The sequence below is a fragment of the Pelophylax lessonae genome (genome assembly GCF_965119305.1).
Source record: "Pelophylax lessonae genome assembly, chromosome: 12".
In the NCBI taxonomy this organism is placed as follows: domain Eukaryota; kingdom Metazoa; phylum Chordata; class Amphibia; order Anura; family Ranidae; genus Pelophylax; species Pelophylax lessonae.
The window spans coordinates 129,891,903-129,907,607 of record NC_138779.1 but is presented as its reverse complement, the minus strand read 5'-3'; the positions used below and the strand labels follow the sequence as shown (position 1 = coordinate 129,907,607).

The following is a 15,705-nucleotide window of genomic DNA, read 5'->3' as shown; positions in this document are numbered from 1 at the left end:
TGCAAAATCTGGTGCAGCTCTGCATAAAACCAATCAGCTTCCAGGTTTTTTTTTGTCAAAGCTTAACTGAACAAGCTGAAGTTAGAGGCTGATTGGCTACCATGCACATATGCACCAGATTTTGTGCTTTCCAATTTTAGTAAATCTCTCGCCAAGAGTCATAAAAAAAATCTACATGGTCTTTACCAGGCTTCTACTTTACTAATATGACCCAAAGAAAAAGACAGAATTTCCCCTAAACCCCTACAACACAAAAACACAAATGCTCTTACCTCATATTCAAAGCCACCTCCCAGAGATCCGATGTCCATATGCAGGTTTTTAAGAAGTCGAGCGGATCCCCGTGGGCTCTGCAGGAGAAGAAAAGATTGTTATTGCAATTGTCAATACCATGACACTACACGACTCGGTTTCCTCTGATCCCTCTGACATCAACTCTGAAACTCAAATTCCACAACTATATTTCAGTGTTGTGGTTTCATCAGGCCTGAACATTTATTTTTTTTTTTTTTAACAGTGACACATCTATGGCCAAAAGTCAGAAGTTTTGTAAAATACAAAACACCTCATTAAAATGACAAGAATTTTTACCCTGCTTGCTTTCCAAGTAAGCAGTACAATCTACCTTAAGGGTCCTTTCACACGGGCGGTCCCCGTATGTCCGTTTTTCCTCCCATCCATTTGCGGATGAAAAACGGACAATGTATGTCTATGGGATTGCGGAGGTTAGCGGATGACCATCCGCTGACATCCGTTTTGCGTCAATTCCGTTCAGTTCGGTTTTTTGAGACAGAAGAGAACCCTATTTTTCTTCGGTTTAAAAAAACGGAACGGACGCAAAAACGGATGTCAGCGGATGGTCATCCACTAACGTCTGCAATCCCATAGACATACATTATGTCCGTTTTTCATCCGCAAACGGATAGATGAAAAACGGACATACGGAACGGACCCTACAAAAGTGTCATCAGTGGCCGTTTAAAAAAAAAAAAGATGCCTGAGCGGAAAAAAAACGGGATCGTGCCGTGTGAAAGGACCCTTACCCATCTTACAAAACCACCTTTCTTTATCTTAGTGTTCCAGGTGGTACCTACCTACAATTTAGCAAACCAAGCTGTGATATTCTGCAATATGTGTGAAAGCTGTTAAAGCCTGTTTGCCCCCATAATTTGTTCTCACCTGCAGCCTTTACAGTAATTTTCACCTTTGGTAAAATAGACAAACAACATTTAGGCTCCGTTTCCACTATTGACTTGTTGTGCGATTTGACATGTCAAGTCGCATGACAAGTCAAAACCCATTGTTTACAATGAGCTCCGTTCTAACTGCTGCGACTTGAGTGGCAGCGACTTGAAAAAAGGGTTTTGCACTACTTTTTGAGCGACTTCAGTGCGACTTGCTTCTCATAGAAGGAAGTCGCACTGAAGTCCCCAGAAGTAGCCGCAAACAAGTCGCACTACAAAGTCGCGCTAGAAGTAGCGCGACTTTGTAGCTGCAATAGTGGAAACGTAGACTTACCATTCTCTTCACACTGTATGATCCACAGCTACCACACAGCACACAGGTGGTAGATACTGAACCGCTCTTAGATATACATTTTAGCTTTAAAAAAAATAAAAAAACTCAAATGAACAGTTCCAGACTGTTTATCAGCAGCTTTTAATATAATAATAATAATAATAATATAATACCCAGTAAGCCTACAATGAAGGTCATGTCCTTATCTTCCAACTGTACTCCTGCATTATCACCTTTTTTTATAGATGGAAACATAAGTAGCTTTTTCAATACACAGATATGGCCCACTGTTGTCACCATCAAAAAACCCACCAAGAGGAAAATCATGGCTAGAATGTATACATTTAGACAGGAAGTGGCTGCAAACTGGCTGCTAGAAACCAGGAGTTCTTAGATGCAACAAAAGATTAAAAAATGTGAAAATATTTTATTGGAAAAAAAAAAAAATGACAATCTGGTTTTTCATCGATTTTTAACCACTTAAGGACCGAGCCTATTTTTGACACATTTTGTTCACAAGTTAAAATCAGTATTTTTTCCTAGAAAACAACTTAGAACCCCCAAACATTATATATATTATTTTAGAAAAGACTCTGGAGAATAAAATGTCGGTCATTGCAATCATTTTTGTCACGCGGTATTTGCGCAGCGGTCTATAAAGCGCCATTTTTTTGGAAAAATTTTGAAAAATCACATTTCACTGCATTTAAAAAATACTAAACAGTAAAGTTAGCCCATTTTTTTTGTATATTGTGAAAGAACATGTCACGCCGAGTAAATAGATACCCAACATGTTACGGTTTAAAATTGCGCCCCCCCATGGGATGTCGACAAACTACGGTCAATAGAGATCTCAATCTGCGACGCTTTAAATTTATTTAACGGTTACCAGTTTAGAGGTAGAGTGTAGCTCTTTTTTTTAAATTATTGCTCACACTCTGGCGATCGCGGCGATACCTCACATGTGTGGTTTGAACAGCGATTTCATTTGCGGCTCGACTTGCGTATACGTTTTTTTTTGTGCGCGAGCTAACGGTGACGGGGGCGGCTAAATTTTTTTTTTTTTTTTTTTTCCCATTTATTTTATTTATTTTTTTAACTTTATTACAGTTTTAAAAAAAAAAAAAAATCTGATCACTTTTATTGCTGTCACAAGCAATGTAAACATCCCTTGTGACAGCAATATGTCGTGACAGGTACACTTTATGGAGGGATCGAGGGTCTAAAAGACCCTAGACCCCTCCACTACACTTCCCTGTATGCAAAATGCCAAAAACGGCGTTTTTGCATACAGCCGATTTTCAAATTTGCCGCCTTTTGCGGCACAGTAACCCGGAAGTGACGTCATGGACGCCGCCTCCGGGTTACGTCAACGGAGCCCCGATCGATGCTGTTTCCGGCATTCATCGGGACTCCATCCAGCCGGCGGACGCGCCGGCTGGGTGCTCGGGGCTCCCGGTGGGACGGGAGCCCCGAGCAAAGCCACGGAAGGCGGCGGGAGGGGGGGGGACGTCCCCTCCCGCCGGGGACGTCCCCTCCCGCCCCCCCGGGTACCGATCGAGCGGCTCCCGAGCCGCATCGGTCAGTACCGACGGAAAGCCAACCGTCGGCTTCAAACCACGGTACCGGAATGATGCCTCTAGCTAGAGGCATCATCCCGGTACACTACCGCAAAGTTTACTGACGTAGACCTACGTTAGTATGCGGTAAGTGGTTAATTCACTTTCAGCACTGGGATCAGCAGATACATAATTAAGGATGTTTAGAGGAGAAAAGTATAGTATATTTTCAGTAAGCACATTTTTTAAGTTGTAATTTGCCTAGGTCATGTTTTATGCAAATTACAGGTTTTGCACATGTTGTATTTTATCCTAAATTTTACCTATGCCAGAACCCAGCTCAATTTAAAGCGGAGTTCCGGCCTCAAAAACGACATAATAGATTTTGGGCCATCCGCTTGCTTTAGGTCACCTGAAAAACAAATGGATAGTTACGATTTTTTTTTTTTGTTTACTTACCTTGTTATTGAAGAAAATATACTCACCTTCCTTCCACTTCCTCCCTCTGCGGCCGTGGCCCGCGCCGTCACTTCCTCCTTGCATTGATTCCTGGGAGCTGAACGTCATCGCTCCCAGGAATCGATGCGCCTGCACCGGCCCGGCTCGTCACTTCCGGTGCGGGCGCCTCATTCCCTGCTAAACAGCTTCCGGGCATGCCCAGAAGCTGTGGAGGGAAGACGCGCCCGCACCGGAAGTGACGAGCGGGGCTGGTGCAGGCGCATTCTGGGAGAAGAAGACACGGAAGAGGACGCAGAAGAGGACGCGCTGGCTTCAGCTGCCCACACCTGAGATGGCAGCGCTGGAGAAGAATTTTTCAAGTTAAGTATTTCTTCTAAAAGGTAAGTGCAACCCGGGACAGTACATAGGCTATCCATTGTGGAATGTACTAGCCCTGACTGTCCCAGGGGTATTTTTAGCTAAATTTCATCCCAGAGGCCAGAACTCCGCTTTAAGAGAAATCCTTCTCTAAAGTCCTCTTAGAAACCAACACTTCCAAGAGTGGTGATCTTCTTGCCACAGATTTGCTCAGAGGTTCTGCTCACCAACCTTCCATCACTACTCTGTAGTGATATGGAATATGGAGGTCAATGAGAAAAACCAATGAGTATTGCAGGGGGCAAGGAATACAGATGTAGAAACTCATACCAGCAAATCAAAAGAAACTTTAGTTATGCTTAGAACAGTATACAGTTAGAAACAATATCCTTGGAAACAGAAAGGGCTGTCATATATGGACAAAACATGGAAAATGTCCAAACAAAATAAAAATTAAATGAAAGAATGGGAAAAATAACTGCCAAGACCATTGGTTCTCAACCAGGGTTCCTCCAGAGGTTGCTAGGGGTTCCTGGAACAAAGAGCAATTTCTGCCTCTCAGATAAGTTCCCCTGACACCATTGATCTTTTTAGCTATCTGGAAGTTATTTCTTGCCAATGTCCACAAGTGTAAGGAGCATTCATCTCACTGACCATCACGCTACTGTATCATGAGTTGTAAATATAGTCATTTTTAACAGGGGTTCCCTGAGATCTGAAAAATATTTCAAGGATTCCTCTGTGTGGAAAAGGTTGAGAAAGGCTGATCTAGACATATCAAAACATTAGATGGCCAGGTGCATATTGAGTTCCAAAAAAAAAAAAAAAAATGTATACAAGAAAATTGGAACTGGATAAGCCATATTCTTAGAAAACCAGCAAATATATTGATGTTTTAGCTTTGAATGGAGACAGAAGAAGAAAGTACAGAGAAACAATAGAGTCTACCTACCTAGAGGTTTCAACCAGCAGTGGAAAAGAAGAAACCCGTTATTTGTTCCTCTCCATTGTACTTAAGCAGGCCATAGATGGTTCAAATCCCTACTGAACCAGACGATATTTGAACCATATATGGGCAGGCTGATTGTACCCAAGTCAATCCATCGATCGACTTGGGCACAAAGAATGTTGGATTTTTACATGTGATTAATGCCATATATTATATTATACACATTGCCTATAGCCCCTAGCAATATTCATTGTGTTCTCCTGGCAGGGACAGCTCCCCACGACCCTCCGCTGGGAGAACACAAAAGCTCTGCAGGAAGCAGTCCCCCCCATTAACACAGTCAGTGTTGATGGGGAAATCAAGGGCAAACCGTAGTTGCAGGAAAGAAAATCACATCATCTGTGGCCTGTCCTAGACTGCATTCCAGAGCAATGATCATTATGTTTACAGCATTGCTTTTCTTAGAAGTCAAGATAAATGATTACTCAGGGTTTCTCTGCAGTGAAAATTACACAGCAATTTCACTGGTGAGCCTGTCAACATGTTATATGCACCACTGTGACCTTGACACCCTGATTTCTCTATTTCTGATCAAATAATTTTACAATGATGATTGATGAAACCATAATATTTCACTAATATATAATAAACAAATGAAAACAATCATCAGCAATCACCTTAGCTAGCCAGTACACAGAATCTAATCATAAAGAGTTTCTAACATTTAGGTTAAAAACAATAATCTTTTTTGAATACATTTGCATATATATATGCCAGAAGTGCAGTGCGGAGCCAGGAGGTCCAGTGGATGCTGATGGATGGAGTTGAAGGCAGAGCAACCTTGGGAAAAACACTGTCCGTGAGTACCGGGAAGCTTGGCAGGGGTCTGCCCAGGAAGGGGACCACTCCAGCGGAGAGTCAGTGGAAAGGGGCTAGTACGCACAGCAAGTGAGAAAGCGGGTGCCAAGTTAGGGCCCTGGAGAGAAACTGAATAAGGATCATATCCATTATCTTCACTTCAGTGGCAAGGTGAAGCAGCGACCTTGACACACACTACAGTCAGTTGTCCTCAGAATTGTGCATAGTTCATAGTTGGAGTATCCCACTCATCCCTTCTCCCATCCCAGTTCTAAATAAAACACAAAAAAACAAATCCCCTGGACTGTTCATTGTCTGAGCCAAGTGTCTAAAGTGATAAGTTCTACAGACTGTTGCTACGGGTAACCAAGGGGAATCCAGAAAATGCAATTCTCAGCAGTGCTATATATATATATATATATATATATATATATATATATATATATATATATATTCATATTCATTGCAGGTAGTTCTATAAAGTGCTCTCTGTCTGTAGCATTCTATTAGTATAGGATGCTAGCTAAATTTTGTTTTTGGCTTGCTCTTTATTCAGAGTAGTAATCACTCACCTTGCTTTTACAGTCTAGAAGTTTGATTGTTTTCACTGCCTCTGGGAGAAGCTTCCAAAGCTTAGGATGGAAAATTCTAATTACTGGCCTGAATATTTACCATGCCTTGGCTAATCGTTGGGGAGGTATGCCCAGAAAGTGGTCAGGGAAGCAGTAAATAGCTTGTTTCTGAAGCACCCCTGGACTGAATGCTGGATTTCTCTTGCCAAGGAATTGAGTCTGAGGAGGTGGCTGCTCTAAGACTTGTGAGCAGAGACCCTGTCTCCCTGAAATAGTGTAACCACAGAGACATTCCTTAATGGTCCCCAGCTATGAGACAATAACTATTCAGGAGTTGCCTCATGGTCCCCAGCTACCAGACTTTACCTTTTCTGAAGTATACAGTATCATGGTTCCCAGCTATGAGAGCTACACTGTGCTACCTTTACCAGGAGAAAAGTGTCCTCTGCTTATTGTTCTTAAGTGTTTTGGAGCATCCCATGCCCTTTTTCTCTGGCTGTTAAAATTTCTTCAGCAATAAAACCTAAAAAAAAAAAAAAAAAAAAAAAAAGCCATTCCCTAGACTGTTTAATGGAGCCAGAGTGAATGGACTGGATAGGGAGAACCCGGTAAATTTTCAGCAGCTTCTTCGGGGGCAGCGCTGCACGTCTTATCTGGCAAACCTAGTATTTACAAATATTATTTAGCGTATCAATTAACAAATAGTTTACCTGGAGGTAGCCACATCCTCCTTAAATTTACAGAAACACACAAGAAGCTCAGACTTGGCCAAGGCAACTAGTGTTTGTCTACCCCACCTTTTTCTCGAATATATTACCAATGGCTCCCTGCTCACCTGATCTTCGCTTTCTTGGTCACCATTTTCATCTTCCTCTGCCAAACCAGGTAGAGCGAGGCTCACTCTTTCCTCTGAGAGTCTTCCTGTGGTTGTCTTGAGGTACGATGCTGTTTTCTAGTGATATGTAGCAAATATTAGTATATAACAATAGTAGAAATATAGCACTTTTCCTCCTTTAAGAAAGAGTCCAAACTCTGTACATCTAAGATTTACATGAATGAAGATGAATTTCACTTCTAGCAAAATTATCATTTACAGACTCTCCGCAGTGTATTCCACAAGGTTAAATACTTAGCTGCAAGCCCTGCTAAAGAGATCTTTCAGTGTACAGTCCTACCTATTTGAAAACAACCTAGGCTAGGCCCTCCATCTACCGCTCCCCCATTCATTCCTATAGAAGGGGCATACTATTAATGGCTGGGCATTCTGTAATGTATGTTCTTGGGCAGGAAGTTTACTTTTAAATGTTTAAGTAAAGTTTACAATAAAGATGCCAACAGGGGCCAGACTCTAAACCAACAAAAAAAATCAGGATATCAAATATTGGCTCGCTCCATCAAAACTGAAAATAAAAAAATCGGAGGTTCTTATAATAAAATTGCAAATTGTGTGAGACTATAGCTAAACTGATACATTTAGGAAGAACACAGAAAAAATAACAAAAAAAAAAAAGTCAAAAGTGTGGTCAACAAATGACTAGCTTAATAATGTAGCAATTGATAGGGCAAGTCAGTACCTGCGTAAATAGTTGTGTTACTTACACCAGATGTTCCACCCAAAAGATTGTCGAATCCGCCAGAGCTTCCTACACTGCTACCCTGAGATCCTCGAATTCCTCCAGAGCTTCCAGTCGAATCACCCATTGCCCGAAGAGGAGCTAGACCTCCCATTGGTCCTTGCACAGGTCCAAGTGGAGATCCAAGAGACTGTCAGAAAAAAATAAGCAACATATAATTTACTACTGGTAAGAAGTTGGAAAGTGTGTGTGTGTGTGTGTGTGTGTGTGTGTGTATATATATATATATATATATATTTATTTATTTATTTTGGATGTGGAGGGAAAGGATTAGATCCTCTGTTGGAATTCATGGTTAATTGGGGATAATGTTTAGCAGTGTGTGTATGTGTATGTGTGCGTGCGCGTATTGTTCAGCTATAAACACAGACTTTTTCAGCTCTGCTATCAATGGTCAGATGTGGTTCCAACTCATCGGACCTTGACAGCCTGAGTGGGACCCCTTAAGCATTTATCTTTGGACTCTTCCAACTATACCATTCTACTCCACGTAGACATACGTTTATGTATCTGATATTATTTTGATAGGGTAGGGACTGGTCAGAGAGGGATGACTTTAGTTGGCCAACCTAAAAATGAACTGCAAAATATTCAAACTAATAATCCCTGTTTTAATTGAAAAAAGTTTGCTAGAAGTGTGTATACAGAAGTGTTCAAAAGGTTCATTGAGAAGCTTTATCAGCAAAGAAAAGACATGCAGGAGAAGCAGCTACAGTGCAAGAGAGTGGAACAATCAGAATAAGAGCAAGAGGGAGATAATTAGGAAACATTAGGAAAAAAGCAAAAAGCAGAGAGAAACATGTAAAGCTGAAGGTGTGCAAGTATCATTTAGTAACCCTAACAGGAAAGTATATTTCTCTTTCAGAATATAAACAACCAGCAATGTGGGTCCTTACTGTAAAAAAGAGGAATCAAGGTGGATAGATAGAATATATGGTAATGTAAGAAAGGTGGAAATGTAAGCGCCATGCCACTGCTAACAGGACCAGATACATCTTTATTCCATTAAAGGTCAGGGGCAAAGATCAATAAATATTCCACGTGTGTCAGGGGTCTATGTGCCCACTTCATCAGGGCTTAACTGACAACCAAGTGAACAAACCAGTAGTGAACTGGACTTACAATGGTATTTATTCCAGTGTGAGTTGAAAGCGCAGGCCTAATCAGCAGCTTGTTTGGCTTTCAAGCAGGCTTGTTTGGCAGCCAAATAAGCTGCGAAATAGGCCTGTGCTTTCAACTCACACTGAAATAAATACCATGGTAGGTCCAGTTTACTACTGGTTTGTTCACTTGGTTGCCAGTCAAGCCCTGATGAAGGGGGCACGTAGACCCCTGAAATGTGTTGGCTATTTCTTAAACTGCACCCATGACCTTTAATGGAATAAAGTTGTATCTGGACCTCTAAGCAGAGGTGTGGTGCTTAAATTTCAACCCTTCTTACATTACACTACAAGCCAAGGAGTCTGTGGAGATCCTCTGGGGTGTAGAAGCCACCTGCCCAGGAACCAGATCATTTACACCAACATTAATACCTTAAGATAACAATAACAATAAAATAAACCTACGGGTCTAGCTCCATTTTTCCACTTTCCTCAACTAGACAGAATATATTGTCTGGGGATCTGGAGCACACAATCAGATCACCAACAAGAAATGTGCTCTGAGAGTGACGTGGCAGTCTAAATCGTATTATTTAACCAACTAACTCTGGTAACGTGGTCCAACAGAAATCCCAAGATCCTAACTAGGACTCTGCTTTCAATGCTGCAGAAATTTAATGGAATAAGAATCTGCCCTGTTGGTTATCAGTGACCAACTAAGTGCTATACTTTCAAATTGAGATTGCACCTAATAGGAAAGTATAGTTTGATTTGAATATGATATTAACATCATAGGGGTGGAGATAATCTTGCTTCATAACCATTGTGACCTTAAAAGTGGGATCCTATTTGGAACTGGTTACCTAGGGAGTCAGGAAATTCTACTTCTACCAGAAGCAAAATGATAAGCGGTTGTTATAATAAGTAGTGCCTCCTGGGCTAGTCTAGCTTGATGGCATTGGATCCCACTCAACTGGTGGGCTCAGAGCAGCAGACACTTTTTTTTTTTTTTTTAAGGCATAAAAAAAAAAATGCAGCTTATACATGCGTTTAGCTTTTTATTTTAAGCCTGTAAATGCTCTATGTTAACCTATGTGGCCATGCACACATAGGCGCTTACAGGCATATTTGAAGAGCAGTATTTACAGGCAATAAAAAAAAAAAAAAAAAAACACTCCAAAAGCAATGTTCTGAGAGAAACTGTTGATCAGATTTTACATACATAAGCACGTAAACACGCATGGAAATGTATTCCACTAAGCAGAATAAATTAATAATCTGACCAGTAGAATGCATTCACGCTCAAAGCCATATGCACATAAATATGTGGACATATGCAAGTTTAGAGGCATTTTTTTCTGCCAAGTTCTGGCTGAAAAAAATGCAGCATATTTGGAGCATTAATTCATACACCTGTGTGCATCAGACTTTACAGAAGTTCTGTGACATAAAATTAACAATAACAAGGAAAAAACAAAAATAGTGTTGAAAAAAAAAAACATTCTTCAAGTATTTCAATACCATCTGTTACCAATCGCACCTCGAGTTTGATACTGCAGATTTGCGTGGTTACGATAAAGCCGTAACATAAGTTTGCCTTCTACAGCATCCTGTAGGACTGTACGTTAGGGTTACTCAGCAGTACTTCACTTATTCAGCCTGGAAACATCCAGCCTCTCATTAGGATTTGACATATATGCCCTATATATGTAATTATGCGTCCATGGCTTACCAATACAGGCTTTGGAATATCCTTTGGTTTCTTATCTTTTTTCTTTTCTTTTTTTTTCTTTTTTTCTTTCTTCTTTCCTCCACCTTGACCCTGAGGCTTGTCTCGCTCCTGTGCAACAAGTTCTCTATAATGCTCATCTATGGGATGGTCCCATGTGGACTGGCCAGTTGCAAAGTTGAAATAATATATATCACCTGTAACATCCTGGCTGTAAAAAAACAGGATTTCTAGGTTAGTATAAACATATGATGATGTAAAGCACTAAATAAAAACAAAAAATGGAGCGATAGGAAAAAAGGTCATGTGCAAAGTAACATCTAACATGAAATCTAGTGCTAGTCTGGTGCTATTCTTTCAAATTTGGACACATATGGGCACCATAAAGTGAAATTCCACATTAGGGATACCACATTGAAAGCTTTGGGTTTATTATGGATAACAAAGACAGGCCCGGCTATAGGGGGGTTGCACCAGCTCTTCTTTACAGGGCCTAGGCCCCATTAATTAAACAGGGGGGTCGGTGTCGATTGCGCCTGAATCCATTCATGAGCGAACCATAGTAAATAGTGTTTACTATGCTCCCTTTCCCTCAGCTCACCTCTACTCCCACTTCTTTGTCCTGTCACAGGTAAAAGTAACGTCACTTTGACAAAAAGCACTGGTCGCTGAATCTGAGGCCCGAAAACATTGTCATATATACACACACATATATATATATATATATATATATATATATATATAAAATCAGCCTCTTACCAGAAAAAAGGTCTATGTACGCTTGTGACTCTCCTTGGTTGGGGGAGGTTCTCTTTTCCCTTAACAGCAGATATGTAGACCATTTTATTTATACATACATTAGCATTTATTTTCGTATGCGCTGATTTACACATGACATTATACACATATTTTTGAACTCCATGAAACCTGCCATCTACTGTTCTGGCAGTGGTAATTTTTATAATTGTAATGAGTAACTATGCAGCACAAAAAAAAAATAATGGAGTAGAAGTATTGAAATCATCGAAAAAATCGAGTGAAGTAAAAGTAGGAGAAAAAAATTCTACTCCAGAAAAGTACAGATACCGCCTTTCGGTACTTAAGTACAGTAGTGAAGTAGTTCTACTTAGTTACTATACATCTCTGTATATAGTGGGAGTTCATCTTGAAAGAAAAAAATGCAGTCCACTCGCTAAACATTGTTTTAGACCTGTCATTCCTACTTTTATTTGTCCAACAAAGCCAGAGCAAAGATTTCTTCACACACAGGGAATGGGTTCAGCAAAACCACATAGGGATAATACAGGTGTTCCACCAGATTTGGGCCTTGTCCGTTAATTATTCACAAACCGTAACTCACTTTCCACACAAAGTGCATCTACCTGAGAGGTAAAAACAACTGAATGGGCCAAAACAGACTGCCATTATTTACTATCTACATATAGCTATACCAACCTTTCCTGGTGATAAAAAGATAACCTTAAGTGGTTGATATTGCAATAAGGTTTTTTGCTAATATTAGTCATTAAAATGTTTAAATGAATTCAAAACAGGATTTACCAAAATGACTCCTCCATATGCATGCTCGTTATGGTTCGGACAGGATGTAATTTAATGTTAAAATATTACAGTTACAAATGGAGCAATCGCGTTTGTGTTATCAGCTGTAGGCTTGGACTTATTCAAATCATGTATTCTGAGGATTATCCAGACTTTACCAAAAAACCATCAAGGTTATAAGGATTAGACTGTATACACCAACACAGTGGTCTCCAAACAGTGACCCAGAGGCTGGATGCGGCCCTTTGCTTGCCTTTACCCAGCACTTTAGGGCACCATTCCTTCCACTGATACAAGACATTATTCCTCCCACTAAAACCAATGATGGTGCACTATTCCTCCCCTTAATACCAAAGGTGGGGCACCGTTTACGCTCATTGATGCCAGGACAATTCCTACTCCCACTGGCCACAGTCAAGCTGCCCTAAAGTCTGAAGGACAGTAAACTAGCCCTTTCTTTAGAATGTTTTGAGACCTCTGTACTAACAGATCATGACCCTCAGTTTGCAACAGAAAAAGGTTATACAAATAGCAAATCTAAATCCCAGTAAATAACCATCATTGATGCCACACAGAAGCAGGAGGAACCTTTTTGCTACTATTAGGGGACCAGGGCAGGATCAAGGCGGGTGCTGGGGTGGCCTGCCCTCCCCCCCACAGATTTTAGTTGTGCCCCTCCAGGTCTCTAAAAGTGCATCACTGATCCATGAGCCAGTCTGATGCAGACAGTTGATGTAGGGTGTAGGGAGGCACACTGATGGGGACAATCACTGTAAGATGGGACTCTGATGTGGACAATCAATGTAAGATGGCACTCTGATGTGGACACCTAAGGGAAGGGAGCACTCTGATGTGGATAACTGATCATATGTAGGGGGGCGCTCTCATGGGGAAATCCAATGTAAAGGAAGAACTCGGATAGGGACCCTGATGTAAGGGGGCCCCTGATAGGGACAGCTAATATAAGGGGGCACAGGCTTTGTTTAATCACCCCAATCTAAATGACAGCCTACTACATTCTAGTGTTTCTACTGTGTAACAGACTGTCAGTGACTCATACACAATGTTGACATTATGCCCCTTGACTTTTTTTTTTTTACTGCACTGCAAGATTAGATAGGCTTGATCAAGCCCTGTATGGGGCACATAAAAATATAGATATTTGAAGATGTTCCCTTACCAAGGCTTCCAATCTGGCGGCAAGGGAGCAACAATTCCCTCCCGAGCCAACCACATAAGCTCAGGTTCTGTCTCTGGATTGATTCCAATCATTCTTGCATATTCTTGAATTTCTGGAGAAAAGAACAAAGAAAGACAACAATATTTAACTGTAAAGGAAAATGTCACTAACTAGGCTGATATGAATTGTTCTGTAGAAAACAATTCTTAATTATTAAACAGGTAGCTGTAATTTTTTTTAATTTTAGGCAACGCACAACTTACTTAGGATAAAACTTTTACTGGAGAGGAGAAATTAAATCCTACCTAAGTAATCCCCCTTCACAGTTTAGGCCCCTTTCACACTTGTGCGACTTGTCATACGATTTGGGACTGCAAAATCGCATGACAAGTCGTTCTCCATTATTTCCAATGAGCCCCATTCATATCTGTGCGACTTGAAGTTGCACCGACTTCAAAGTAGACCCTGCACTACATTTGTCATAATTTTGATGCGTTTTGAGGAAAAGACATTATAAGCCCAGTCAAACTCGCATCAAAATCGTGGCAAAATCACGGCAAAAAGTTGCGTCAAAAAACGCAGTAAAATCGTGCGACTTTGAAGTCGCACAAGTGTGACAGGGGCCTTAGATGGTACCAGATAACCTGTGCAGACAAACGTCTACCCAGTACTAGGCATCACATCATGGTTGTAGAATGCAAGCTTTAAAGAGTATCTAAATCTAAAAAAAATGTAATAAATTGCAGCCTACCAGTGCTTAGATGTGGTGGCTGCATTCGTTTTTTTCAGGTTAAGATCACTTTCAAAATGTACAGAAAATACTTGCTGATTCTGCCAGAAATGCAGCATCCTTGTCAATTCCTCTGAGCGCTGCAGAAAGCAAAACAATCTTACTTTTGTACTACAGACTACTAATCCCATCATCCTCCATGTAATGGACATGGTCAAAGACAGACAATTCTAGCATGGGGAAAACAATGGCTCCCTCCATACAGTTCAGCGAGTGAGCGTTGTCGGTCTAGGACAGGAAGTGTGTTATACAAATAGAAAAGTAATACAGCCACCACATCTAAGAAATGGTAAGCTGTCATATACAGTATAATACATTTTTATTATTAATTATTATTAATACATTACAATGTTTAAAGATAGACTTAGTAGTTCAGTGACTTCAGTATTTCAAGTTACCAAATTACGGTTGGGAATCACAATAAAGCTGAACTCTAGACAAAAATAATAGAGAAATCACTATTTAATCCAGTTATGCATTTCATTTAATAACATCTCTGTGGGGTATTTTTCTGAAGCAGTATATACGATATTCACCAAATATTTATAATTAAATACCCCCCCCCCCCCCCGCTGTGAGGTGTCTAATAAAATGTATACCTACTGAAAATATACAAACATCTGTGAAAATATTAAATAATGAAAACCCCAATATATGCAACCACAAAAAAAAATAAATAATAAATCATAAAATCAAATAATCAAATCACATTTCACTGCTGCTACCATCATAAATCAACAAGGTCCCAAACTTCTTAGTAGCGCTGTGATATATTAGTGTTCAGAAAAAGCATTAATAGTCCATTATAAATAAGTCCACCATAATCTAGTGTAGAGAACAGTGATCTAATCTTCCCCAACAATACAGATGTTTATTAACACACCACCTCTCCTGCTCGAGTGATCTCTCTCCCCTACAGAAATGCACTCACCAGAACACCATACCTTCCACTCTCATGGTTGGCATGGCTCACTTGTGTAATTGAATATCGGCTGTCAGATCTTTTAAGCATCACCATGTATCTCCATAAAGCTCATAAATGGCCATTCACATATGAGAAAAGAAAAAAAATATGCCTCCAATGATACAGTAACCAATCAAAGAAGCATTTATTTAAAAAGTGGAGTCAGGCCCCATCCAACCTGGTGATAGACTAAACAGTCTCACCACCTCTGGACTTCACGGACAGCATTCTGCATCACTTCCGGTTCCAGTCCTGACATCAACTCTGGTTGCCGAATAGCCATGCCCTTTTCCGTTGCATTTCGTCACTTCCGATTTTGTCACAGAGGGCCCTTTGACAAGATAGCTCAGGGCTCCCAGTTTGGAGACAGAAAGTCTCATCCAGGGATCAGAGGGGCTCCAGCCAGGAGTCAAGAGGCAGAAGGTCTCACCCAGGGGTCAGATGTGCCCCGGCCAAAAGCCAGGAGGTCTCATTCC

At 40.6% G+C, this 15,705-nt stretch overlaps 1 protein-coding gene across 3 annotated transcripts in view; it reads right to left on the bottom strand.

Moving 5' to 3' along the window:
- CEP164 (centrosomal protein 164) overlaps positions 1–15,705 on the bottom strand; it is a 191,117-nt gene that overhangs the window by 148,092 nt on the left and 27,320 nt on the right. For all 3 annotated transcript variants that reach the window (XM_082273782.1, XM_082273783.1, XM_082273784.1), the window contains exons 3-7: positions 13,476–13,587; positions 10,739–10,946; positions 7,872–8,036; positions 7,108–7,224; positions 273–350 (exon numbers count right to left, since the gene is read on the bottom strand). In XM_082273782.1, the coding sequence (XP_082129908.1) occupies positions 273–350; positions 7,108–7,224; positions 7,872–8,036; positions 10,739–10,946; positions 13,476–13,587 (680 nt within the window). The remainder of the gene's footprint in view (positions 1–272; positions 351–7,107; positions 7,225–7,871; positions 8,037–10,738; positions 10,947–13,475; positions 13,588–15,705) is intronic.